Raw genomic sequence first — 27,385 nt, forward strand, 5'->3', positions numbered from 1 at the left:
CCGCCGAGCACTCGACGAAACGAATGTCTGAAACTTGCCCCTCATACAATTAAATTCAGAATACATAAAATTTAATTTTGTTTTGGACATGAATTTTGGACAGGCAGGAATCATCTTCCGCTAGAGCTAGTTGCGTTTTTATACCGACAAAAAGGCAATCTCTAAAAAAACACCAACAAAAAGGTTATTAAATAAAAACAATTCATATACTACTAGATCGGAAAGAGTAACTACATCGTATCATACTTATATTTTTCGTTTGGGATATAACATAAAAACATTTCTGTAAGTCGGTACGTACTACCACAAATATGCAGATCGTCGATCACTGTGCGACCGCACATTTTACTGCACCAAAAGTACCAGTACCCGAACGAATTAATCATGCAGCAACGATAACGATCTTGTGATGAATCAGCATTAAACTCCTGTGCTAACTATAAATACGCCAACGTACGGGTGCATGAATGACTGCATCAAGCAGGGGCATGTGGCATGTGCGGCCCCTATCGGACGGATCACGACACGCCAGCCGGCCCTCTGGTTAAAGCGATCCTGGCAATCAAAGTTCACACATGCTGACATGCATGCATGTAGAGATCGACAATGTTTTGAGCGCAGATACTACGTACAAGGTTGTCAGCCGCATGCCAAAGACAAGCAGAAACAACAGCAAGTAGAGTGCCAAGCCCGAGGCAGCTACACAATTAATATTGGAATCAAGTGGTGGTGTTATGTTTGCCGCTAGAGATCATAGGCATAAAGTTTTGACAGAAGGCACCCTGTTGAGTTGTTTGCTCAAGGACGGGCCGGCCGGCCGTGGAAACGATACGAATTTATGTTTTTTTCTCGTCCACTTGGGTTTATTAACAAGGACGATACGATGTATCATGTTCAATCTGTGTACTGTACAGACTATGTAATATTCATGTCCTTCAAAATATGGTGATCGGTCTTTTAGAACTTCCACAAAATACCTAGAGCTTCGGAGTAACATTTAGCACGCTAGTTAGTGTCCTTCCTATATTGATTCCATTCATCAGTGTAGATATCGTCCTTTTCATTTGGAACTAACTAAACGCACTCAGGCCGAAACGAACTAGGAATTACACACCTCTTATCTTCAGCACAGGTGGTTAATACGCATTGCATAAGTCATATACCAACCCACTTAATACCCCTTCGCTGAGCCATGTGGGGAAGACTTGATCATTTAGTTGGCCATGTACGTACCACAGTACTACTACCCTTTGAGTTGGTTTTGAGTTGGTTATGACAGACGGAATTCTTTCCTGTGATGTGTTGCAAATTCTAGTTCTAGTCCCTCAACTAAAAAAATAGGAAAGCTTAGTCTTTCAACTCTGGGGTCATACTCCCTCCATTCTTTAGAGGAGGACAAATGTATATAGTATGGTAGAGGTTGGTATCTTTTTCTATAAATTTCGTCAAGCTTCAAAAGAGTTGACTTAATTAGGACAGAACTAATATGCGTGCAGCATGCTCTCCTTTAGGGAGCAAAAGTAGTTTGTTTTTCGTCCATCGCTCCGACTTAAGGCAGTTTCATAGATATATGATGTTTTAAACCTAAAATATGACACCCCAGCAAAATGTTACCTGTGGCATGTCCTCTTCCTAGTTAGCCCCCCAAACTTCAAAAACCCTTTGTCATCCCAAACAGGTTCCATACAAAGGTATTTTAAAAGATTAAGAAAGCAAGCAATTAAGACTAAAGATTCGAATCCAAGATATAGGCTTTGGCGAGATAAAATCTCAGATGGAGAGCCCTGGCCCTGTGAACAAGGAACACATGAAGGGCTCTGTGCAAGAGCATCAAATTCCGTTTCGTATACGGCCAGTGTCCTTCATGTCATGTCGATGATTGATGAACAGATCGGTATCATTATCCATGGTCCACGACCTTTATTCTGCCACGACCACATCCCGGCCTGGTGGGTTGTCCTACCTCTGCACTTGTGCAGCCATCAGTGCTATGCTGTAGCTGATCCTATCCGGCCGCTGATGGACGTCCGTCGACATTTTCAGCAGCTTGATCCCTGGGTGTGTACCGCCGTTTAATTTCCATATATAGCACAGCCCCCGCTGCATGCATGCATGCGTCAAAATTAACCAGCGGTGTAGCAGTACATTTAACAAGCTCGATCGGATGCAGCAGAGCAAGCAACAGTGTCAGTAGATATATGTGGCCCGGTGATTAATTGTACGACCGGTGATCGATCAGGAATTCAGGAGCCGGCTGCGCGTCGCTGTCCTGTAGATTCGGGGGCAGAGGGTTAACTCTGAACAGTGCCCTGTACGTATGTTACGTACGTACGGCCTTTTGAGGTTTCACATATAACTACTCCACTGAGATCTTACCGGGATTTTGGCCTGTCGGGGGTAACCCCCACTGCACTCTCTGGATCACGACCGTAAAGCTAGCTAGGAGTCTAGCTAGGAGCATAGCCGGTTATTCGTCCACACGGCATGCGGCAGCCCAGGTACCGTGCCTAGCTAGCTCGCAAAATCGATCTTGAGATACACTTATACAGATCGTGTAGTGTACGTGCGTAATTAACCACGTACACCCCGCGTGTGGCAGAGCACCATTGGTTGCTACTCCTGCACCTCATCCATGCATGGCCCCTGCATGCCGCCGCCGGCCGTGCATGTGCGTGCAACGTGCGAAGCGTTGCGAGCATGCATAAATCTGCTGCTAGCCGGCCGGCAGCCCGGCATTGCAGTCGTGCGCGCTTTTGCCCCTGCCCGCCTCCAGTTAATTGTGCGATTTCAATCGATAGATCAGCTACGTGCGTGTGACTAGCTCGTCGCCTGGCATGCGGATCAGCGGCGGCGGGCACGCCGCGCCTGCGCTGGGGGAGGAGGCGGCGGGGGTGGTGATGCGGGCGGCGAGCCTGGCGGCGCGGCGAGGGCACGCGCAGGTCACGCCGCTCCACGTCGCCAGCGCCGTGCTCTCGGCCTCGCCAGCGCTCCTCCTCCGCTCATCGAACCCGAGCTCCTCCCTTCCGTTACAGTACTGCAGCGCGCTCGGGGTCTGCCTGGGCGTGGCGCTCGACCGTCTCGCCGTCGTGCCTTACCCCCACCACTGCTACACGCACGTCCCGGCGCCGTCGAACGCGCTCGTGGCCGCGCTCAAGCGAGCGCAGCAGGCGCGGCGCCGCCGCCGGCCGTGCCGGCGGGGAGACAGCGGCGGCGGCGAGCTCGAGCGGCTCGTGGCCTCCGTGCTCGACGACCCCAGCGTCGACCGCGTCGTGCGCGCCGCGGCAAGCTTCGCGGAGTCCCTGCACGTTGCCGACGCGCACGCGGCCGGCTCGTTGGAGCAGTCAAATCGGGGCGCGGACTATGATGATCGAACTAATAATTCTCCGACTCCGGCCTTCTTTGACGACACCGAGGTACTCGCGACGCCGGCGGCGACCCTTCCTCCGTGGTTCCGCCGCTACCAAGATACACTGCTCGCCGGGTCAACACACGTTACACACGCCGCCGCCAGCCTGCAGGCAGATGTACGTATCTATAACGCACGTTGATCGATGATGGTGGATGCTCAATAATATATTAACGACACTCACCCTGAATATATATATGCGTCGATCCACAGGCACAGGCAGATCACCATCACCGCGGCCAGTGGAAGTTCACAGAGATGACCGCGGAGAACCTCAAGACCCTGTGCGGCACGCTCGAGCTCCGCGTCCCGCGGCAGCACCGGGGCATCATTCCCGGCATATCGAGCGTCGTGCTCCGGTGCCGGTCCGGCATGGCGAGGAACAAGCCGAGTGCTACTATCAACTCGTCCTCGTCGTCGACCTGGCTGCTCTTTCGAGGAACCGACAACGGCGGCGGTAAGAGGGCGGTCGCTCGGGAGCTCGCCAGGCTCGTGTTTGGCTCCTACTATGAGTTCACAGTCCTCGAGGGTAACCCCGCGAGCAGCGGCAAATTCGGCCTCAGGAGGCAGAGATCATGGGACTTCGATGGCGGCAGCGGCTACGTGGGGGAAAGGCTATTCGAGGCGATCCGAGAAAACCCTCATCGCGTTATATTGATCAATGGTGTTGACTGGATGGATTGTGATTCGGAGACCCTCGTCAAGAACGCGGCGAAGGAAGGAATGGTGAAGGGCAGGAATGGTGAGGTTGTCAGCTTGGATGATGCGATCATGGTGCTAGCGAGCACTGGAGCGGCCGTCGACTTGAGGTCGTCCGCGGCTTGCTCCCCGCAGGTGAAGAAGCGAAGATTAATCGGTACACGGGACGAGGAGGATGAAGGAGGAGACTTGGTGGAGATGGGAGTGAGATCAGGCAGGTTTAGTTTTGATCTGAATGCTTGCGCGGAGGAGGATGGGAAAGAAGAGGAGGAAGACTATTTGGCGGATGAGGAAGCAGGGATCGTGGATGTTGTGGACGGTGTTTTCTGTTTCGATTAGCTGAGAATTTCATTTGAAACCACCCCACAATCAACTCGTTTAGATCAGTTTTGGAATTTCATTTGAAACCACCCCTCTCTTCTTTGGCGTCAAATTCTGGTCGACTCACCTCATGTCAACCTAGCTCGCACGTATGATTTTTCAGCAATCTAGTTTGTTCACCTAGTACTTATGCTTGCGTTTAACCATACTGTTTTATCTTATTCGAGAAAGATTCTGACTAAATCTATTAAGATGTGATATTTGCGATTTCAATCCATAACCATGCACAAGTGTGCTTTTGAAAACAAATATAATGACAACAATTTTATGTCACATAAAGTGTGTATTGATAAAAATAATTTTAGCTAAAGCCTTATTAACTTGATCAAAGGAAAACAAATGTTTTATGTCTTGAAAGGGAGGCATATCAACAACACGCACAAATTTTTTTTAGAATGCTCAACACGCACGATGTACTTACGTATGCAACTATCGATTATTCACTCTGGGCCAACAAAGACGTGGTAGCAGAACGAGTGAGCAGAATGGAGACACGCAGCGTGCGTGCCGGCGTGGGTTGCGTGACAGACCAAAGCCCAAAGCAAAGGCCCATGGACGGAGCTATCTTGGTGTGATGGCCCGACGAGCGACGATGGCAACGGGCGGGTCCATGACAATAATTCCGACGTGACCCAGCCTGTAGGCCGGCTCGCCACGGGATGGATCGATCTGTGAACGGCGAAAAGAGCGTCGCCCGATCGTGTTGCCCGCCGGAGCCCACGTCGACGGTACAGTACGGCCACGTGCCTTTTTCCTCTGGTTGGTTGGTTAATTCTGCTGCAGGTGCAGCCAACGTTGTTGCCCGCTATCGACGGCGACCCGCAGCGGTGGCGGCCCCTCGATCCCCTGCTGTCGCTGCTCGATTCGCTTGCTACCAACCAAATTTTAGCAACATTGCAGGCACATGTTGTATATATACATGCGATAGATTTTCTCAGCTGCTACCTTTTTTTTTTTATCTTGTTATCGCTCAGAGCATAATATAAGCATCGTACGATCCATTCCAGCTTCAAGGCTTGAACCAACAACCACTAATTAGTTCTGTCTCTCGTACGTGTGTCATGTAAATGGAGGCGAACGGCCGGGAGCAGGGTGAGATGCTCAACCTGGAGCTCGCGCTCCAGTTCCCCTCGGCGTCGTCGGAGCCGGAGGAGCCTCCAGGCTTCTTCCTCTGCGTCTACTGCGGCCGCAAGTTCTACAACTCGCAGGCGCTCGGCGGCCACCAGAACGCGCACAAGGAAGAGCGCGGCCTCGCCAGGCGCCGCCGGGAGGACATCGCCGCCGCCACGCACGCCCACGCGGCGCCGTCATCATCGTCCTCCGCGCCGCCTTCGAAGGACGCCGCGAGGATTATTATCAGAGGCCGCGCCGGCGGCGGTTTCTTTGATCAAGGGGATAAGAAGAAGGCCAGGATGGACACGCAGGAAGCTGCAGGTGCTGCGGATGATGAAGATGATGTGCCGCACGCGGCCAGGAGCTTCCCGGAGTACGGCGGCGATGGGTTGAAGCTGGACTTGTCTCTCAGGCTGTGAGCCTGTGGCTGTGATCGACAACTAGCTAGAGCTAGATCAGTCAGTTGGTCGAGGGCCCGTTGGTCGGTGCTCTGCTCGCTCGCCTATCATTAATTTGGTCACCGGCTAGCTGCATCTGCATGCATACATCTGTATATCTGATTAATTATTTGGTGCGGTTACATGTGAACAAAACAAATAAAAATGCCGAATGTATATATCTGTATGTATTAGTAACAGATTTACGTCTGTGTACGTACTGTCAATTTATTGAAAACGAACATTCTTTTGCTTCGTTTCAAAACTAAGCCATCTGAAGTACATATATGTTATGAAATTCAAATTTCCATAGTTCTTAAACCATACGTTGAAGAAATTATAGGTCTTGGTCGTTGTGTCCTCTGCAGTGTCATCTTGAATTGATATGTGCAATATTCATTTATCTCAATCTACCTAGCTTCGAAAAACTTATTCTGTTGACAACAACAAAAATCAAAATATATTTTTCCAAAAACCAAATTCAAAATCAATGGAGTAGTAAAAGTTTACAATGATGTCATGCGACCTCTATGTTATTTGATCTCCAATAAAAGTTGACCAAGATCAAGCAGATTTTTTTTCTGCCCGTGGGATCAGCCCAGTCAGGTATTGATTCCGGCCCACCCTAAACTTAGTGTATTAATTCCGTTGTACCCCCGCCTGGATCTCAGACCGGCCCAACAAAATTCGAGGCCCAGCCAACACATCCGCGACGGCTAATAGGCCCATATCTGCCCATGCATGTTTTTTATAGAGGAATAAAACATTGTCAACCCATGCATGTGTGCGGCTGCATCTCCAATTCTCCATCAACCTTTCCATAGGCGACTGTGCATGCATATTGCCGGCGACGTGCAGGAGGCGTGTCTTTCCGGCCGAGCGGACAACGAGGAGTCAAGTCCTCCAGCTAGCACCAGTGCACTGCAGTAAAATAACTCTCGATGCTGAAAATTGTTGGGAATCTTATCTCCTGGCAAAGCCTAGCTAGTAAGGAAAGGATGCAGAGAGCTCTGCCAGATTAAATTAAAATGAAAAAAGGGCACCCCATGTCGTCCAAGACAGGTCCGGCCAGGATTGTACGTATTGATTTATCTCCGTTGGTAAAGGCAATAAGGTACTCCGGCCGGCCGTAACCTGTTTCCTAGCCTTGACTAGCTAGAAACGGGACGTAATTGACATTGTTTTATTCCCCTTGTTTGGAACTAATTAAGGAAGCATGTACAATTAGTGGAGCGAGACAAAAGACGGATTGGGAGTTAATTTGGGACTCTTATCTTTTAGCAGAGAGGCGACGCACAGTACAATACCTAGCTCCTCCCTTCGATCCTAAATTGTTGTCGAAATATTAAATGTATCTAGACGCATTTTAAGAATAAATATATTCATATTTAGACAAATTTGATTCAAAAATTTAGAATCTAGCAAGCAACCTCTGCCCTGGTACGCGTACTACTGCCCATTGAGCCATGCATGCCGGATATAGCTAGCTGGGCATGTACTGTGTTTACCATATATACAGGCCTTGATCAGCTCTAGCTACTTTAACAGGCGTAGGCTTGGAGTTTAGTTAAGACACACTGTGACGCGCGCATAGTACGTGCGGACACATCAATTTCCATCTGTACATACACAGCTAGCTAGCCTGTGTCCTTGATGCAACAGTGTGGATGATCGAGCTAGGAACACATGAATCTATGGCCCCCGCGTGCCATTCTGCCACGAGTCAGGCATGGTCACACGTACCTAGCTAGCTAGCTGTCCTTCCTCCATATATATGCAGGCAGGCAGCAGCTATAGCCGGCCTATAGCCATGGGGGAGGCCGGCCAGATCAGTTATCAGTACGTACGTATCGTATCGTACGTACCTGCTGATCTCGACGTACGTACGTACGTGCTTCGACGTTCTTTGCATTGCATGCATGCGTCTCGATCAAATCATCCCGCGTTCTGCGCTAGCTGCTGCATGCTGGCCGCTTTATTTCCATACACAGGACGTAGCTAGTACGGCCCAAGCATGCATGAAATGAAACCGGCCGATGTTGCAGGCTTGCCAGGAAACTTAAATCCCGCGATCGTCCGATTGATCGCGCGCCGGCATGCATGCAGGCAAGCAGCTAGCAGTGTCAGGAGATGACGCACCGGGGATTAATCGTTAAGCACCGGCGACCAGGAGGCTGTCAGGTAGATGTTTGTGTCCTGTAGATTTGGGGTGCGGAGGGTTGTGCAGTGAGATATATCGACCTCGATCCTTAGAGAAGAGGTTTCGAGGTTTCGAGCTGTGTCCGCGAGATCTTGTTGCCGGCCGGACTGTGCCAGTCGACCTGGGGTAAATTAATGAGCCGCGCCCTTCTCTCGCGACCGTAAGTAAAGCTAGCCACTGTGCGTACGGACGGATGCACGTCGTGAAGAACAGAAGGGGTCATGGATATAGGATAGTGGATTTGAGACCACGCCGATCTCTTATCCCGTACGGTTATTTAGAACCGTACGTCACCTTGTGGAGCTCTGGCTATCATATCGCACGAGGTTTCATCACAAATTACTGTCCATCGATTGGTGTCGGTGGTGGATGTGAGACCACGTCGTCCCGGCCGGTCCGTACGGGTGGAATTTAGACCATATGGAAAATACATTAATTCGGCCAATTTACACACCGTCCTGCTGTATGTACTACTTATGGCGCCTCACAACACTCAAATCCTGTAGCCACTTATTCTCTCCTACTCGTACTACACAGCGGGCACGCCTAGCTTCTCGGGTCATTTGAGACCACTTTTGAGTTTCGACATATATATCTCTCTTGCCCAAGTGCCGATCTCTTTCTATAAGTCTTGATCGACCCGACCGAGTCCATCCAACGACAAAAATCACGTACTCTCGCGCGCCCAAAGGCACACGCATTTTATTACTTCTTGAAAATCACAAAGGTCCTAAGTTAATTGTACGGTTCTCTTTGGAAAACCGTGTGGGATAGGCATCGATCGCACACGATCCTACACCCGGCCGTGCGTACTATGCATGGGTGGCCAGCTCGATAGATCATGGTGATGGTTATGAAAATCGTGAATCGTACGTCTGCTCTGCGATTTGATATCTTGAGTTCTTGACTGTATATATATGTCCAGATATATACGTGTGATGACTGATGACTTTTCTCGGTCCGAGGTTTTGCATGCATGCTTTAATTTTCTTTTCCGAGAAAAAGATCGAAGAAATGAAGTGAGATCATCACTGTTCCCGTACTCGTGCTCGCATAATCCTCCCGACATACAGTAGTAAAGATCATGTACATACATAGCCTGGCCGGTGTAGCCATGCATGTACCCGTGTGAACCTGCATGGCATGCAGCACACACTTAACTTCTCCTGCCTGCGGCCTGCATGCATGCTTGGATCTCTGCATGCCAGCATGCAGCCGGCCGGCCGGTGCGCAACATCACGTACCGCAACGTACGTACGTATAGGTATAGCTGCGCGCCCGCATAAATCCTGCTGCTAGCCCTGCCGGCCGTTGCAGCTGCGCCCTGCCCTGCCTTCCCCCGGCTAATAGCTAGCTAGCTGCCCAGATAGACCTAGCTAATAGCTACAGCCAGCATGCGGATCATCAGCGGCGGAATGAAGGCGTCGGAGCTGGGGGAGCTGGAGGATCAGACGGCGGCGGGGCTGGTGGCGCAGGCTAGGAGCCTGGCGGCGCGGCGAGGGCACGCGCAGGTCACGCCGCTCCACATCGCCAGCGCCGTCCTCTCCGCCTCCCCCGCCCTCCTCCTCCTCCCAGGGCGCCACCAATGCTCCCGCCAGTACTACTCCATTGACGCGCTAGCGCTCTGTCTGGGCGCCTCGCTCGACCGCCTCGCCGTTGTGAGTACGACGAGTGCCCCGGCGCCGTCGAACGCGTTCCTGGCCGCGCTGAAGCGGGCGCAGCGGAAGACGAAGCCGCAGGGGACGCGCCGCCGGACTGCTGCAGCAGGCAGCAGCGAGGTGGAGCGGCTCGTCGCCTCCGTCCTCGTCGACCCCGGCGTGGGCCGCGTCTTGCGCGACGCCGCGGAGGCCCCCAGCTCGCGGCAGGCCGATCCTCCGAATCCGGCTGTCAAGGAGATTAGGGTTGGAGGAGCACGACAACCGTCGACTCTTGGGAGCGCATACTGGGAACTCAAGCCAATCCCGAATGGAAGGTACACTGCTTAATTACTGCTCTAACTCTCGCGTCCGCGGTTCTGATCGACCTTTTTACCCAAAGGGGTCTCTGCTCCATAGCATGCATGCATAATACTGCTCCATAGTATTTTATATTTTTTCTTCATAGATACTAGTAGCTGTACTATTTTTATTATTCTTTTATTAAAATCGAAGAGATCGATCGATGCATCAAGTAGCCTGATCAAGTGATCATGCATGCATGCCTAGCCGGTAAATGTAGGTGCATGCAGCATGCATGCATATGCAACTTCATGCTTAACTACTAAGTCGAGTATTGCGACTTGCGTGCAGTGTGCTAATTATGTATATATGCATGTTTCTCTGTTTTCTTCTTGCAGTGATAGTCAAGGTAGCCAAGCAAAATCAGGAACAAAGGGGCGGACCATCTTCGCCGCGGAGGTAGTCGCAGGGCCAACCACGGCAACCCTTCCTCCGTGGCTCCGCCGCTACCACGCAACACTCCGCAGCAGATCAACACACCGGGGCAGCACCGACAACCTTCAGGTATAGAACACGTGGATCGATAGATACGCGGCCAAAAAAGTCAAGCGAATCAACATCATATCATATCAAACCAGTCCAATTGACGTTGATATTTCGTCTCTGGCTCATCATCTGAACGTCTTGAGCAACATTTGATGCAGGCTGCTCGCCGCCAGCCGAAATTCACGGAGCTCACCGCGCAGAACCTCAAGATCCTGTGCGGCAAGCTCGAGCTGCGGGTGCCGTGGCACGGGTCCATCGTCCCCGGCATATCGAGCGTCGTGCTCCGGTGCCGATCAGGCATGACGACAAGGGCGAGGAAGAAGCCAATCAGCTCGTTGTCGAGTAGAACTGCGACTTGGCTGCTCTTCCAAGGAAGCGACGACGTCGGTGGTAACTTGGTTGCTCGGGAACTCGCGAGGCTCGTGTTCGGCTCCTACTCGGAGTTCACCGCCTTGCAAGGTAACTCCGATATTATTATCCCCACATGCAGCAGCAATCAGCTCGCCACCATCAAGAGGCAGAGATCGCTGGGAAAATATGGCGGTGGCAGCTACCTTGGGGAAAGGTTGTTTGAGGCGATCCGGGAAAACCCACATCGCGTTATATTGATCCATGGCGTCGACCGTTTGGACCGTGATTCGGAGACCCACTTAAAGAACGCGGTCAAGGAAGGAACAATGAGGGGCTGCAATGGCGAGGTTATCAGCTTGGAGGATGCCATCGTGGTGCTGATGAGCTCTAAAGTGGTCAACTCGGGATGTGTGGTTTCGTCCCCCAGGGTGAAACGTTCTCGAATCGGCAGGCAGAGCCGCGAGGAGGGAAATGTCATGGAGACGGAGGTGAGATCTCGTCGGTTTAGCTTTGATCTGAATGCCGCCGCAGAGGATGTGAAAGAGGAGGAAGATGATCTAGCTGATGAGGAGGAAGCGGGGATCGCAGATATCGTGGACGGTGTTTTCCTTTTCAATTAGTAATAGTTCGCATTTCAAATGACCTAGGCCGGGAGCTTAGTTTTTCTTTGAGAGCACTAATGTAGATTTATTATTAGAGTCAATTCAATAAAGAGAGCGGGAGTTTTGGCTATTGGATCTCGTATTGTTTTTCTCGGGGCGCCGAGCTCTGCAGTGACCATGACAACCAAAATATCCCAGCCATTTATCGTATGAGATTTTTAAATCAAATCTTGAATTGGCTTTTTAATTTTGAAATAAATTATTTATTGCACATATGTAATATGCAAATTCAACCATCATAGTGTAATAGTGGAAGTATCTATATCTCTCCTAAATCTATGGCCACGAGTTCATTTGTGGCTTAAATTAAAGGTAGAGAATTCAAAACAAGCCGTATTTTGGCGCGGTCAACCCATTTCCTGGTGGACTTGGAAATGCAGTTACCACACGGTAGTCAAAAATACCGATCTTAACCAAAATGCGAGGCGTTATTCGATACACCCCTCCCCAAACTCAGAAGGGTAAGACGGTCTTTTCATGTTTTTCATTCTTCTTCCTTCCTCCTGCCTCCTTTCTCTCTCGCAAGCTATCCGCTACCTCAAGTATTATTTCGGTGATCCCTCCGGTTAGATTGTGCGGAATTGCATCCACTACGACTCTGTGAAATTTCATCCTTATCCAATGGTAAAATCTACGGCCAAATCCAAAATACCGAGTGTTGTTTGGATTTTTCGCAGCCGTGTGTGACAACACGAATGTCAGACTTGTTCATATGTTACCCATCGATTGAAGCATTGATTCGAGGATCCATCCCGTGGGATTGTGCGGATTTTTGTCTACTACCACAGGTTGAATTTCATCACGATCTAACGGTGGAATCTCCGGAAAACTACACTGAGTGTTGTTCAGATCAGCCAGGTACAAAGGAGAGAAAAAATATATTATTTAATGCCCATCTTGCCCTTTCTTATGAAGGGGTAGGGAGTGATCTTGTGTTTTAGTAAGAGGAAGGAGCCGGGGTGTATTGAATCAGAAGTCAACCTTTGTAATATAGCCGACAAATATCATTGATGAAGCAGAAAGTGTTACGTCAAGGTTTTTCAGTGCAAATAGTATATCTAACTATATTAGTTCCTCCGACCCATATTACTTGTCACAGATTTAGTACAAAGTTACTAGTCAACGACAAGTAACAAGTAATATGGGAGAGACAGATAGCAATATATTTTCTGTGCAGCCTGCACCACAAGCCGGTATAATTAACCTCAAATTTTTGCTGGGATCGATGCACCATTTTGTTCAGTTTTAGTGGTTCAGAGAGTCTAATATTAGATGGGCGGCTATGAGTTAGTCAAAGTGTCAAACCAAGAAGCTGATATAGATGATACGAGTCATGTCTGCGAGAACCTGGATCCGAACTCATGCATCATGCCATCATTGCATGCGGCCTTTTCAAGTTTTTTTTATGTACACCTGCAAAATTTGTCTAAAAACATGACTTTTAGTAGTCTACACAACAAGCAATATAAGTATTTTTTTTTGACAGCAACAAGTAATATGTGGAGTAAGTATTTTTTTGAGAGCAACAAGCAATATAAGTATTCATGACACAACAAGCAATATAACTCGATCCTGGCCTTGAACGGACGCACCTGCAGGGCAGCATCCTGCATGCAGAGCTGGAGTGCGCCTGGGTCGGCAGGCTGTCCAGCCCGGCCAAGCCCATGCCTGGAGCCTGGAGGTATCTTACTGACGGGGGCACGGCCGGGCCATATAATACGAGTTAATATTGCCGAGCCCATGTCCAAGCGCGGTACGGGCCACAGGCTTTTTCTGTTGCGCAGTGCTGCTGGGCCTTCATTGCCCCGATGGTTTTCGCTCTTTTGGTTGGTGCTTACTCCTGCCCTTCGGCACGTACGTACGGATTTCGGTGTTTTTTGTTCCTTCGGAGGCTCTGAATACTGCCGCTGTAAATGTATGGATCTTCTTGTTTTGGCAATATTTGGTCTTGATCTTCTCCATCTCTGAGTAATATTAACTGTTATTTCTGACCCTGCAGTGGCATCGCTGCGCCGCCCCGCGCAGCAGCTTCCTCGATTGGCCGAGAGTTAATTTTCGTCAGCTGGTTATCTAAAGAATACATATTTTCAAAGATATGTCGAAAAATCAACGGGCAAAACGGGACATTCGGTGGGCTGACCAAGGGACCAGCAGAGGCACTACGGGATGGGACGTTAGATCAACGGGCCGGCCTTTGGGTACGGCTAGGTATATATGGTTGTTACCGGGCTGCTGGTATCATTGCCCTCCGGCCCAGGAATGCATCACATGGGCTGATTACTACCACCAATTTAATTTCTCCACTCCCTTAAAAAAAACTACAGTAGGAGTACCAATTTTCTCCCTCAGGTTTGCTGCGATATCTAAATAAAATCCACTTCACATAAAAGAAATCTAAACAAAATCCACTCTCAAGAAAATGCTATCTTCCTTTTTTTTACAGTGAGAAAATGCTATCTCCCTCTCGGAACAATTTTAATAAAATGCTATATAAGCGGAATAAGACTGCTCCAATCGCAAAATAAAAGGAATAAAACTGTTTGGGCTGATGGTACATGTATACCTATGCGCAAACAGTAACATGTACTCCAATCATGCTTCAACTGGAAGAATGCGATGGAGAATATTAATATCCACCTGGCAATATGATCGTGGTTTGTCATGCATGCCGGTCGATAATTTTTGCACATACCAAACGTTCTCATGGTACAGAAAACATTCAAAATCCCACATACATGTTCATTAAAACTATGGTCGAGGTGGATGAGATCCACCAAGACGATCATGCATGCATTTGAAAATGTAGAATCTATATATAGATCCCATCATGTTAAAAGTTTGCAACAATGAATCCGGACACCATAGCCAAGGCAACAACGGCTCGAACATTAAAAGTAAAACAGTCGAAACTAGAAAATAGAACCATTACGTCTCCACGTCCTCGAATAGGCATTGTTGCGTCTCGCAAATTTTTTTATAAAAATACATCGTTCCGGACCATCCAGAAGCCAGCCATTTTGCAAGCGAGATCCCGCTTATGTCCCGCTTCACCGTGGAGCCGCCGGCTGGGAGTGAACCGCGACGACCCAAGCACGTCACAAGCTGCACCTCGTCGTCCTGGTCGTACATGTGCAAGGAATTGGACCGGGAATGACTACACGGAGCGCTTCTTCGTCTTCTCCGACTCTAGCCGCAGGAGCTTCTCCTCAACGCCGACCCACTGCTTCTTCTTCTACGTGAGTTTATCTTGTTGGGGCTTCTTTCCGCGCTCGATTTGGTTAACCGTAGCTCTCTGTCCACGGTTGCTGCCGCCAGTGTCCTGTTTGCGCCGGAAATTTTCGGTTTCGTGAGGACTCGGGCAGAACAGATACCGCAAACTCATTTTCGGTTTAGTTTTCGGTTTCCATTCTGCCCGCATTTTTTCAAAACCGAAAAAACTGATTCAGTACACCCGTTTTTTCAAAACCGAAAAAACTGATTCGGTACACCGAGTACTCGTTTTTTCGCAGGTTATTCTGTAGCTGGAGTAGTCTGTGCAATGGGTACATTCTCTTCATAAAGCAGCTGATGATGTAAACGCGTGACGGCGAAACAAAACTTCAAAGCGATGCAAAACTACAAGATCACCAACACCTCATTCCTTTGGTTTCAGTCTCCCCCAAGATTTTACCTACCTGGGACGTTTTGGTAGGCCATTTCCTGGTTTATTTTATTTCCAGAGGTGCCACAACCAGTAGTGAACTTCGAAGTCTCTCACAGGCGTAGCTGGCCTCGTTCTCAAACCACAAGGTGAATCTCATAAGCAATACAAAAACAAATATGTCCAACACCAATACATGGTCACATGTAATTCTGATGAAGCGAGCTGGGTAAACATCAAACATAAAACTGAACTTCTCACATCATTTAACTAGGCACATGTCTCGCCAGGATTGCCACGGTGGAAATCATTTGTTACTGTTGAAATATAACATGCGCAAGACAACAGTTTATTGGGGCTCTGAGCAAGTAAAACTGTGGGTCGGGTATGCATGCGGAGCTGTGTCAAACAAGAGTAACAGAAGAAACAGAGGGCTTGCAGAAAAGACACATGCCCTCAGGACTGTTTACGCTGTCTCCACATCAGGCACAGCATCGTTGACAATGTCTTCTGGCCTGGCCTCCTGCTCCACGAATTCATACCCATTTTCCTCCTCAGAAGCATCCTCCTCCACGCTTCTGCCAAAGATGAATGGTCTCTTACCCATCGTCGTGAAAGGCATAAGACCCAGTGCACGCGAGGTTTTTATCTCTCTCGCAACCTTGCGCTGAGCTTTCGCACTTATCTTAGTCTGAGAAGCGGATCAATAAGTTAGAAACCATGGCCAATCAAATGCACCAGTACAGAGTCATGAATACACTTGTGAAACCGACCATCAGGGAAACAGGTAGGTATACCAATATAACACTGCACTGAGTTAAAAATGAAGCTGATACTCTGTATGTAGCACCTTAATAATAGAGTTGGGTTACTCAGCATCATCAACTAACACGAACATTCAAAACGAAGCAACTTCTCCATGTTGTGAGTGAGAGTAGCATTTAGAACATTGCAAACTGGACGTGGGGATGAGGTCATGTGTTGAAGGGTAGTTGCTATGTGAACTCTTGACACCCTTTATTCAAGAAATGTCATTCAGCTCTGAATAAGTGAATATGAATTATTGGCAACCATCTAAGAAACCATGATCCCAATTTATATTATATTCAGGAATGTGTTCACCCCCCAAAAATTTGTGATCTTATATAAAAGCCGGGAAAAGTATCTTGTTACCTGACTCCTCTTGATGACAATGCCAGCTTCTGTAAGGAAGTTGGAGAGGAATCTAACATTCTGCAAGGAATTCCATGTGGTCAGAGACTGCAACCGGAAGATAATTGTAATGGAGCATGATATTGGAATGCATCAAGCAGATAAGAGTTGTGGTCTCTCAGTAAATTGTTATATATCCATGCATTGATGTGTCTAACTATAGATGGCTATTCAAAAAAATTGATTACAAACCACCCAGAGATAAGACGTTTAGCCCACTTAAGCAAACTGGCACACTTTCCACAAACACATTGTCTCGCTTACAATTTTACACACTTTGGTCATCTTTGGCTTCAAGCCTCAATGCCATTGTTCGTTTAAGTTTGCCACATGCCACTTTCCCTGAGATCCCTCAGCCTGAGATAAAATTTCCTCTTCTCAAACTGTCTGACAGGGATTGAACTTCTAACTATTTTTGTATTAATTTCTGCCTGTCAATGTCAGTGCAGGAGTGTTTATAACTTTTCCATGGGGTACATTTGGATGGTCCCGATTGCAAAGCACATGACGTAAGGCCTGACGATCCATTGTCTCTGTTCTTGAAGAAGCTTTTAGCCAGATGAATTTTGGGATTGGGAGATTGATGAGGGAATAAGCCTGACGATCCAAGCTATACGCAACATAGAGTGAACAAGCACATTAATTTGTTTGGCAGAAACAAGTTCACTGTTGTGCATGGGAAGATTGGTGGTGTGGTTATGGGCACTGCAGTTTTCCTTTTTCTGATTGGGTTCCTACCTAGCAGAAATCGCCAAGTGGTCTTGGTCTTGACATTTTTCTACTTTCTTTATGATGATTGGTGCTATGATTATATTAGTTTTCATCTAGTTATGTAACGCAGAACAGGTCTATGTGGTATAACATATGTGGTTTCTGGAAACAAAAACAAGGAAAAGAGTAACAGAAATGGATGGAGTGGTATGTTTCAGTGTTATTAAAGTATCCAGTTTATTTCAGCGGCATAATAACTAAAGTGTTCATCTTCCAGTGGTATGTAACTATTTTTTTCCTGAGTTGCAGCATAATTTTATATATCAAACGATCGTTTAGAACTTTAGGTTTTCAAAATGTTCATGCACGTTGTAGATGTTCAAATCTTATTACATGCCTACATAACATCACCACAATTTCTAGTTTTGATACATATTGTGCTTCGATATTTGCATCCAAACACTGTCTTAAAAGAATGTCATGCAATAACCCCAATCAATAAGATAACAAGAAACATGTCAGCTCAGTATAATGAAGAAGTTAATATTACTAAATTTCTTCTTTTTTTGCGAAGAAAAATTACTAAATTTCAATAGATAGGACACATCAAGAGAAAATATCAGAATCTCACAAGGTATTTGGGCAAATCAGAACAGGCAAAATACTATAATCATCTAGATACTACCATTGTCATTGCATTCTCTATCCCTGAACTTCATATATATATATTGGTTAAAAGCTCCAGAATTTACAAGCTACAAATTACTGCAAATTCTACAATTCAGTTTAAAACAAAAACTATTGCTAGTTTACATCGGTTATCGAGCAGATTTACTTACCCTAAAATCGGCTTTTCTTAAAACCTCCTTTGTCGATGTTTCAAACTGAGGTCTAGGAGGATTCCTTGGGGCTGCTGGCCTTGTAAGGTCAAGATCCTGTATGCAAGAGAGTTGAATAAAATCTGGTGTTAGAAGAGTCATTACAGTACATAACAGTCCTTGATAATAATAATAAGAAATGTAATTTAGTTTACAAAGCTAATGCTAGAACACCATCTTCTGGTGGTTTTCAATTGCTAAGGGAAATGGAGGGACAGGAATCAATTTCAATTTGTTTTGACAAACATCTATCCACAAAAGAAATTCCAAACAGAGTTCACATATTTAGCCATATTTACTGAATGTTTATATAGGAGAAATACACCTAAAGACCGCAAGAGATATGTGATATCTTGAATGCATGAACCAATAAAGTGATGAACTGTCAATCTGGGAGATTTCCGTTATCCTTGGATAGTGGAACCCTCATCAAATGATCATATGGAAAATCGAAATAAAGTGATGAACTGATTTCCCTCTTACCCGGACATTGTACGTTGAGCCTCGCCTGCAATCCACATCGGGCCTGAAATCATAGTCCTCATCGTCAACCTCCTCCGTCATCTGAAAGGTGCGGGCTGCGTCATCCAATTTCTCGTTCATGCCATCGTTCAAGGAATCGAAACCATCGATGAACCCAGAACTACTCCTGCCTCCAAACCCAAAGTTACCCCTGTCACTGTTCTGACCAAAGCTGCCCATCCCAGGTCTTCTAAAGGAGTTCCCAACCCCATCGAGCTTCCGGAAGAATGGGCTATCATTTGATCCTGTCTGCTCTCCAAACAGCCGTTCTTCAAATTGGCTCGCGCTCTCAACCTCGCCCTCCCCTGCGAAGCAAATCGGCATGTAAGAAAGCAGCATGGCTGAAACATTCAGACGTCCGTCCCCAAGGGCGGAGGTCGCCCTACCTTGATTTTTGCCTCAGTTACGAATTGGCGAATATTAAGGAGATGAAACGGGGAGCTAAAGGGCGGGATCTGTTCGTGGGGTGACGGGAGCGAGAGAAACGAGGGGAGATAGATACCTGCGGTGGTGGAGGCGCTCGCACGAGGAGGAAGACGAGAGACGGAGCGGCGGGATGTGAAGGGAGGGGTGGCGGCGCTCGCTCGAAGACGAAGACAAGCGACGCGGTTCATGTTTCCAAGTCTGTCTGACCTCGTCCCAAGGACACATTTCTAAGGGTTTAGGGTCCCAAGGGCAAATTGCCAAGTTCGTAGATTTAAGCTAATGTAGGTAAATTGATGCCTTTTATGTCTGATGATGATGAAGTTTTACACCGTTCCTCCTTATCGTCTTTGTTTTACTGTTCCGTATCGATGGAAGGACAGATTGCCGACTCGATTGATAGATGACTCTACTACAATTCCAAATTCCAAGTCCTAGTCAACGCACAACTGGGTTGTAACAATTTCATGTGTAAGCCCGTGCGTATGCCAAACCTTCTTGTACCTTTGGTGTGGTCAACCTTCCATGCTTACCGTTAATCCGCTTTGAGTATTGAGTTCTGTCTATTGATTGAACTGTTCTCCCCCTGTCTTCATTATCTTTCTACCCCACTTCTCATAACCACATCACTTCTCTTTTTTTTGAAAAGTTTAAACAATAGTGTTTGAATTACAATCAAGCATAACTTGACGCATCACGCAGGATGGCACAGAATCATGCAAAACACCACCACTCGACACACTAATAGACCAGCGAGCTAAAAACATTAGCAACTTCGTTACTACGACGGTCAATCTTACGAATCTGGATGCCTGGATCAAAAGCCATGAACTCCTGTATGAGAGCAATGACACTGCAGTAGGGAGAGGTGTTAGGTGTCTTGCTTACGATAGCATGCACAACCGCCGCACAGTCACTCTCTAAAATGAGAGGTAAAGTCGAGAAGGTCTGAGCCATGCGGAGACCTTCCAAGCAGGCAGCGGCTTCCGCAGTCTCCGCATCCCGGCAATGCACTATTTTGTTCCAAGCAGATCCAAGAACCAAACCACAATGGTTGCGGAGAACCGCACCCCAACCGGCAGAATTGTCAGTCACAAAGAAGCTAGCATCGACATTGAGTTTCAAAATGTTGGTCTCAGGCGCCTCCCACCTGCTAAAGACTTTGGGCCTGGGATTGGCTTGATGAGCCAGAGAAGAAGCTAGGATTGATTTGTCTTTACTGTCAAAAGTCGGAGAAAGAAGGTTGCTTCCTTGCATGGAGTGCACATAATTCACCAAGAAATGAGCAAAAGCCTCGACTGGCTGTTCTCCTTTGTCAAAAATGAGATCATTTCTTAAGTGCCATGCTCGCCACCACAGGAAAAGAAGTTTGGTGCGAGTATCTTCAGTAGCCTTGTCCAAGAGGATGAGGACCCAATCCCTGTCACTTAATTGAAGTTCAGAGTCTGGCGGAAGATCCCAATGTTTTCTGACGCTCTCTCGCAAAGCTTTTGCTTTCGTGCATCTCATACCGGCATGGTAACCATCTTCTGGCTCCATACCACAGATATCACATGTAGGGAAGTGAACCATTTTCCGATGATGTCTATTCACCTGGAGTGCTAAAGAGTTAGTGGCCAAACGCCAGGCGAAAACACGAACCTTAGGTGGCACGGTTGCTTTCCAGATGCAATCCCAAATACTCATGCTTCCATCAGGCCGGGCGCTACCACCAGTAGCAGATAGCTGAAGCTTCATATTCAGAACCAGATGATAAGCGCTACGAATCGAGAAGCGGCCCGATTTCTCTTCCTGCCAAGCAAGGAAGTCCTCCATGCCACCGGGGAGCAATCTGATCTTCTGAATTTCGTCTGCATCAAAGGAGAAAATAAATAAAAATTACATCTCTTCTCTCTTTGCCTCCCTCATCACAGCCAATGAGATCACAGGAAAATAAATAAAATTTAAGCGTGTCCGAGGACAAGCAGAAGATGGCATGAGGCTGCCATCTTGGTTTCATTTTGGTATTACGATGTGAAAATCGTTGGCAAGAGCAGGGTTTTGTGATTCCTTTCTTATCTTAAAATCTGGTGGGTTTTCTATTTTGATCAAGACAACACACAAAATCCACAAGGGGGAGGCCGGCCATGCAATGTTGGATTGAGGAGGAGGCCGGCCATGCCTCACTAGTCGCAATAGAAGAGTTTGTTTTTGATTCACCATGGTGTACCAAAGTTCCTTGTTGTTGTACCTTAATGTAACAAAATTCATATTTAATGTATTTGCATATACCACGGCAATATGGCATGGAACCTTTATGTAACTTGTTAACTTATCGTATTCTTATAAATATTTATTGATCAAATCATGGTGATCATGTATTTTGATATATCATATATCGTATCCTGAAATCCTCCTATTAGTTTAGGAAGGAAGATTTTTATAAGCTGTTGATTCCCATGTACATGAGAACACGCTTTAGGCATCCCATAATTTTTTTTAATCATCTACGGCAATGCTTTCGTGTATTTCGTTTTTTTTTTACCGAAGATAATGTATTGCAGATTACTCATGTTGGTAGTGGTGAGTATTACAATGTACTACTCCAAACTGTGCCAAATTCAACCTAAAAAGATCTCCAGACAATAAGTGCCCTTCTAGGCTGCGTTTATTAACCTAAAAGGTTTCCTTCCATACAAGCAATTTATACGATTTTACCCTTCTAATACCAAATTTTGATTCTCATATGTCGCAATGTACTCAGATGGGACGTCGATTTGCACAGACATACTTTTTTGGTCACAATGGTAATTATGGTATGAAACAACCAGGGTAGTACCTGTTGTCAAGAGTGACAAATCACAAGCTGCAACTAAGAAATGCATCTTGTGAATTTTGTATATGAAAATTTTGATGGTTTTCATTAGGCCGAGTTTCCTTTTTGTTCTGTCTAGGATATTATCTTAATAATGCAATGAAAAAAAAACACTGAAGGCCTATACCAATTGCCAAATGTTGCTCTGCTAACTAAAATCCCAAAGGGCTAATGAAAAGGATGAATGTCAAACTAAAATAAAATTGTCGTCCCATATTCCATCACGACATCTCAAATCTTCAATCAATTTGAACTCTCAAAGAGACATGCTTTTTGTAAATCCCTGACAAGTACAAAAATCAGTTCAAACAGACAGTTTCGGCTTGTATTTGCCATCAAAACTACAAAATTGGTCTTCATTTTCCTGAAGATATGTGCAGGTCAGTATGTGATCATCTCCGTATCGTTTGAGCAATTCCAAAGCTAACTTTGGACCATTAATTCTTCATAGGCTAGCAGGTCATTGATGATACAAGAATACAGTAGAATCAACTGAGAAGACCAAATGTACTGATATTCGATATCTGCATGGCAGCTGATCAGAATATAGATACCTCACAAATGCATTTTGCTAGGGTATGTAAAAACAATAGCTTATGACCAAAGCTTCTTTGTTTTTACCGCATTGTGACCACAAAGCTAACAACATAGCTGTGCCTTTTCATTGCAAAGGAAACCATAGACCTGTCTCAAGTTTCCCCTAGATGGGCGCGCATTGATAGCATATTTGCAAATGAATACTAGCCTCTTCCTCATCTCCAACTTTGTGATGTTTCTTTTCACAAAAGAATCGCCATCGTCAAAGCATCCTTGAGATAAATAAGGACCCATTAATGCTTGAAAAATAGACTCAACATATTCAAATATAGATAGTTTGACAGAGCACCTATCTAGTCTTCATGAAAATTTGGTAGACATCATTATGCTTTTCATGGTTTATAAAATGAATACGTATAAAGGAATTACTATATCATGCCATGACGCAGATTAATAGACTAGAATCCCTTTTAAAACTAGGAATAAATATAATTATCATTACATTTATGATTATGCTTACCACTGTCATTGAATAATCGTGTAATTATTGCCAAGGCGACACAAATGCTTATATCTTCTCCTGAAAGGGAAAGTAAGAAGAGAGCTAAGTAAACAGAACAAAAAAAAGACACACAAAAAACTTTTAGTAAACAACCCTTTTTAAACAAATGTTTTAAAAATATAACTCCCACCCTAACCTCCCAAAAATGACATGTAGATGCCACACTATTTTTGGTGACGTGGCATGAACTCACCCCACCATGCATGGGTGTCTAAACTTAATTCATTTGTGCCGTATGACCATCCGTGGTGTGGCCACCGAACACGGGCATAGTAGCATGCCACCATTTAATGCAGTATCCTCTGCTATGCCATTGACAGTGCCAGAACCAGAACTGTGTTTTTCTTATACAAGTTTGGACGCAGGCATTTTCAAAACATAGTTCTATATGCGTTTATTTCATAACAAAATAATGGTATTATTTTCCACGATGCAAGGAAAATGAATACAAGCTTTTCTTGAGCACGTGAACTTTTTTAACTTACCAGTTTGACAGCATAGTAGTATTTTTCTTCTTGCTATGAGATTTCTCTGTGCAAAATTAATTGCTTTTGGAAGATTTTTCAACAAAGAAAACCGGTCGTTCTTGGAACCCTGCCAGAATTGAAGTATTAAAGTTGGTAATGCTTACATCAAGAGATAACACAAGGGGATATAAAAGATAGTACATACCACAATAGCTATCTCAAGGTAAGAATTTTCTGATGAACTCGAAGGTAATCTTGATGTGCTGTCACAGTTCAGTATGCAGTCAACATCAGCCAGGTCGACGGCAACTACATAAAGGGATATACAAAAAAAATCATCAAGTCCTGTGTGAACTAAACTTTATTTACTAAAGTAACAGCATTGCAAAAAAAGATAGTGTCCAGCCAATCAGTATACCTTGGATAGTAGATGACACTGCAAGGTTTGATCTCCCAATCCAGAAGACTACTAGATGACTATTATTGGAACATGGTGTATCTATTGGAGTGATAATAGAAGGGTCCGAGTTCATAGGCTTCGTAATGATTGTATGTTCTTCGTAAAAGTAAGGACCATCATCACCTGAACACTTTAGATGGTTAACAGTAATTTGGGGCGAACGTTCACCTCTCTGTGCACGATAAACCCTATCCTTTTCAACAATATCAGCAACTAACTGATTACAAAGATCTGGTCCACCATCTAGTAGATCGTATGAATGCTTCCAGAATAACGCAGGAGTTAGACCACGCGCCCAGCTCTCTTCATCATCTCCTGCACCAGGAATATAGTGCCAGCTGAACTCCGAAGACATCCTTTGTGTAGCTACTGCACCAGATGCAGATGCTGAAACTAATATTATGGGGGTGAATTCCCATAACTCATGCTCTGGAACTTCATTTAACCATATACATGTATTTTGTGATATCCACAGCGGACGTAGTGGTTTGTGCAAACCTAATGCAAGAGAATGAATGTCTGCACCACACGATTCGAATCTGTCCGTCCATTCTTCAACACGCCCCTCTATAGCATTTTTCTCAGTATCTAAAACCCACACAGGAAGATGCACTGAGCTATCCCAGTTTGATGAACCGGAATACTTTTCACCATTCCCGTTTGGTGCAGCCGCTGACTAACAGACAAAATCAGAAAATATTATGAGAACAAGTGAACACAGAATTATTACTCTTATAAAGAGTAATGAGCAACAGAAAGATATATTCTAACCCAACCTATAGAAGGGGCTGCCACTTACCATCCAAAATAGTAATCTTGGTATTTGGTAATAATAAAGTGAATGGCATGTTAAATCATGACATAAGCTATGTTATTCTTTGCCAGTGTAGCTTTCTCGAGCAATGACATACTCCCAGACTTTAAATTAATATATAAGGATACTACCAAAACAGGCATGTTGTAACTTGTGATTTACTGTACAAACTTCAAGAATAGCAAAGGGAAGACTTAACATAAAGGAGAATGCACACAATTGAAATTAGTAGGACATAAAGGTATTTCGTATTTCCAAAACTCCAGCAACCAATATACCAACCATTTCAGAATTCGTTCTGCTACCTTGGTTGCTAGCCCGCAGCCGATGCCTCTGAATAGCTCGGTTCAGGACAGAGCACCAAATGGGTATGGTCTTTGACATGCTATCAGGAAATCTTTTCCCTTTCCTTGTTGAATCAACTATTATGCACCCTCCTCGTTCCCCTGCTCGAACAACACCAACAAAACAAATTAACGTCAATTTATGATAATCCTCAAAAGGTATTCGATTGCTTTGGTGGATGAATGAGGGCCTCGACAGTCAAACTGCGTGTCTTGCTTACTTTTTGTTTGCTTGTTCTGTTTGATGTCTTATAGGGCATCTCCAATAGTTGTAAGATGATTGTTGGTAAATTTTGTACGGACGATGTTTTGATGATGTGGCAAATAACAAACAAGGAGAGAGCAAGGTGGAGATATTTATAGTCTCCAAATCTCCAATGTAGAATGAGAGCAAATATTTATATTCTCTCACCTCCTATTGGGTAACTTGCATACACTCCATTGGAGTGGTTGAATGATGCATTGTTGATAGATGACATGAACAATTTTTCTCACAATTTAACATACATATTGTTGGAGATGCCCTAAGCTGATTCTTCGGCATCTTAACCTCTAGCAATTTGCAATTGTAGACCCTAATCCTAATTCTGGATACCTAACACAAACTTTTAGCATAGCTTAGTTCAGAATGGCCCCAAATTACAAATCAATCAAGTTAGAAGAGAACATCTTGACCAATCCGTGCAGCAATTTTAATACTCATACATGCGTATCTAGACATAGCTGTGACAAAAAATATGTATAGGAGGAAGTAACAAATCATTACACGTCCGTGCCAGACAGGAACGTCAAGAAGCTACAAGCGGTGCAAGGAACAGAGGGAGCATGACGCATATTTACCTGCGAGGAGAGCAAGGTGGAGATTGAGGCGGGCGGTAGAGAAGGACCAGTTGCCGGCGTGGCCATCTGTGGACTTAAAGTAGCAGGTAGCGGCAAGGGTGCGGGGCTGCGTGTACCAGAGGCCACAGCGGAGGTTGGCGACCAGCGGCAGCGCCGGCCACAGCGCCGCGATCTCGGCCACGAACGCCGCGTCCTCTGCCACGCTCCGCAGAGCGTTGTACAGGGTGCTCCCCCGCCGCTTGATTCGCCGAGCTGCCTTGTAGATGCTGAGCGTCCCCTCTTCGGTCGCGGGCTCCGCCTCCGCCGCCGCCGCTGCCATGGGATTTACCGACTGGCGGTTAGGACAGTGCCGCTGTACCGGTCGGACTTTATATCACTACTTCATCTGGGCTGGGCTTTGTTACATCTGGCCCAGCTAGCTCGGTCACCGCCACGTTAGAAGACAGGGTTTCACATAACAGTTTTTTTAGTTAAAAAACCACCGGATTAATGTAACACCTTCCGTCGCCGCCGGAGAGCCGCGCGACGAGCAGCTCGGTGCAAGCGGAGCAGCAACGCGTCGCAGCAGGGGCGATCCGCGGCGCGACAGAGCGGCGGAGCAGCAGCGAGAGAGAGCGGCGGTGCGGGGCGAGCGGCGGCGGCGGCGCACAGGGAGCAGAGGAGGAGGAGGCGTTGTAGAGGCGGCTCGAGTTTGTCATCCTTGCCGGAGAAGAGCAGGGACGGCTCAATGGGAAGATGTAAATAATAGAGGGCTCGAGGGCGAGCTGGCACGACACGCTGGCCCGACAGTGAGCCATGCCTGTCAGAAACGAGTTTAGACACTAGGGAGTATTGGGTTACGCTAATGTGGTGGTTTTTTGCTAATGTGGTGGTTTTCTTAATTTACTCGTCTGAAGTGATATCACTTTTCTGTAGTACATTACAGCAGCCCACGAGATGGTGTGGGAAAAGGGAAAACGACGGTCCGGCCTGGGCTACGTTCGTCCGCGGCCCGGCGGCCCCTTGGCACAACAAGAGAGGGAGTTGCTGGGCTGCACTGACTGATCCTCTGTAACATCAGTTAACATACATATCCTTCAGCCGGCCCAGCAATGTGACTATATGCTAAAAAAAAACTGCACGGTCGCGTCCTCTCTAAAAAAAACTGCACGGTCGCGTGTACGCGTACCAGCTGCCGGTACGTGCGTACGACCTAACGATCTTTCGTTTTAAAAGCAGAAAATGTATGATCCATGGTCGATGTAAATACGTACGTATCGTACTTCGTACGTGCACACGTAGGTACGTGTACACACGATTGAAATTGCTGGAGTGTAATTAATTAGGACGTATACCACAAGCTAGATAACCGGCTACCATGGAGATCTGGGGCACCGTACGTGTACTACT

General features: G+C 46.3%; 5 protein-coding genes across 6 annotated transcripts; 3 read left to right on the top strand and 2 right to left on the bottom strand.

Moving 5' to 3' along the window:
* The first annotated feature begins 2,834 nt into the window (after positions 1-2,834).
* Positions 2,835-4,569, top strand: LOC112270772 (protein SMAX1-LIKE 3-like). Its single transcript, XM_024458876.1, has 3 exons — positions 2,835-3,154; positions 3,257-3,524; positions 3,620-4,569. Exons 1-3 carry the CDS (start codon positions 2,835-2,837, stop codon positions 4,442-4,444), a joined length of 1,413 nt encoding a protein of 470 aa, XP_024314644.1. The 3' UTR covers positions 4,445-4,569.
* Positions 4,570-5,411: 842 nt separating this feature from the next.
* On the top strand, positions 5,412-6,305 carry LOC100843765 (zinc finger protein 2). The gene has a single exon (XM_003567350.4). It carries the CDS (start codon positions 5,554-5,556, stop codon positions 6,016-6,018), a length of 465 nt encoding a protein of 154 aa, XP_003567398.1. The 5' UTR covers positions 5,412-5,553; the 3' UTR covers positions 6,019-6,305.
* Positions 6,306-9,630: 3,325 nt separating this feature from the next.
* Positions 9,631-11,784, top strand: LOC112270773 (protein SMAX1-LIKE 3-like). Its single transcript, XM_024458877.1, has 3 exons — positions 9,631-10,208; positions 10,572-10,737; positions 10,878-11,784. The coding sequence occupies exons 1-3, from the start codon at positions 9,631-9,633 to the stop codon at positions 11,688-11,690; spliced, it is 1,557 nt and encodes a 518-aa protein (XP_024314645.1). The 3' UTR covers positions 11,691-11,784.
* Positions 11,785-15,506: 3,722 nt separating this feature from the next.
* On the bottom strand, positions 15,507-19,354 carry LOC100841415. Its single transcript, XM_003564875.4, has 5 exons — positions 19,198-19,354; positions 18,657-19,000; positions 18,135-18,230; positions 16,546-16,605; positions 15,507-16,063 (listed from the first exon to the last, which is right to left on the bottom strand). Exons 1-5 carry the CDS (start codon positions 19,307-19,309, stop codon positions 15,839-15,841), a joined length of 837 nt encoding a protein of 278 aa, XP_003564923.1. The 5' UTR covers positions 19,310-19,354; the 3' UTR covers positions 15,507-15,838.
* A 2,790-nt stretch (positions 19,355-22,144) lies between these two features.
* LOC100844067 (tRNA A64-2'-O-ribosylphosphate transferase) lies at positions 22,145-26,343 on the bottom strand. 2 transcript variants are annotated; one of them, XM_010234436.2, is made up of 7 exons: positions 25,997-26,343; positions 25,118-25,258; positions 23,957-24,670; positions 23,744-23,847; positions 23,557-23,665; positions 23,030-23,089; positions 22,145-22,781 (listed from the first exon to the last, which is right to left on the bottom strand). In XM_010234436.2, exons 1-7 carry the CDS (start codon positions 26,313-26,315, stop codon positions 22,612-22,614), a joined length of 1,617 nt encoding a protein of 538 aa, XP_010232738.1. In that variant the 5' UTR covers positions 26,316-26,343; the 3' UTR covers positions 22,145-22,611. The 2 variants fall into 2 exon arrangements, with proteins under 2 accessions (XP_010232738.1, XP_014753677.1); XM_014898191.2 differs by having other exon boundaries at positions 23,957-24,674; positions 25,095-25,258.
* Between the last annotated feature and the right edge of the window lie 1,042 nt (positions 26,344-27,385).

This window comes from Brachypodium distachyon, chromosome 2, assembly GCF_000005505.3.
Source record: "Brachypodium distachyon strain Bd21 chromosome 2, Brachypodium_distachyon_v3.0, whole genome shotgun sequence".
NCBI classification, from domain to species: domain Eukaryota; kingdom Viridiplantae; phylum Streptophyta; class Magnoliopsida; order Poales; family Poaceae; genus Brachypodium; species Brachypodium distachyon.

Bases quoted from the DNA above. Each gene is read 5' to 3' on its own strand.
- LOC112270772 (XM_024458876.1), top strand. From the start codon at position 2,835: ATGCGGATCAGCGGCGGCGGGCACGCCGCGCCTGCGCTGGGGGAGGAG. The intron at 3,155-3,256 runs GCGAGCGCAGCA...CGACGACCCCAG, and splicing joins GCGCTCGTGGCCGCGCTCAA to CGTCGACCGCGTCGTGCGCG. The intron at 3,525-3,619 runs GTACGTATCTAT...GTCGATCCACAG, and splicing joins CCGCCAGCCTGCAGGCAGAT to GCACAGGCAGATCACCATCA.
- LOC100843765 (XM_003567350.4), top strand. From the start codon at position 5,554: ATGGAGGCGAACGGCCGGGAGCAGGGTGAGATGCTCAACCTGGAGCTC.
- LOC112270773 (XM_024458877.1), top strand. From the start codon at position 9,631: ATGCGGATCATCAGCGGCGGAATGAAGGCGTCGGAGCTGGGGGAGCTG. The intron at 10,209-10,571 runs GTACACTGCTTA...TTCTTCTTGCAG, and splicing joins AAGCCAATCCCGAATGGAAG to TGATAGTCAAGGTAGCCAAG. The intron at 10,738-10,877 runs GTATAGAACACG...CATTTGATGCAG, and splicing joins GCAGCACCGACAACCTTCAG to GCTGCTCGCCGCCAGCCGAA.
- LOC100841415 (XM_003564875.4), bottom strand. From the start codon at position 19,309: ATGAACCGCGTCGCTTGTCTTCGTCTTCGAGCGAGCGCCGCCACCCCT. The intron at 19,001-19,197 runs GTATCTATCTCC...TTTGCTTCGCAG, and splicing joins GAGCGCCTCCACCACCGCAG to GGGAGGGCGAGGTTGAGAGC. The intron at 16,064-16,545 runs GTAACAAGATAC...TCCGCTTCTCAG, and splicing joins TTGTCATCAAGAGGAGTCAG to ACTAAGATAAGTGCGAAAGC.
- LOC100844067 (XM_014898191.2), bottom strand. From the start codon at position 26,315: ATGGCAGCGGCGGCGGCGGAGGCGGAGCCCGCGACCGAAGAGGGGACG. The intron at 23,666-23,743 runs GTATGTACTATC...CAATTCTGGCAG, and splicing joins ACCTTGAGATAGCTATTGTG to GGTTCCAAGAACGACCGGTT. The intron at 22,782-23,029 runs GTAAGCATAATC...ATTTATCTCAAG, and splicing joins ACGATTATTCAATGACAGTG to GATGCTTTGACGATGGCGAT.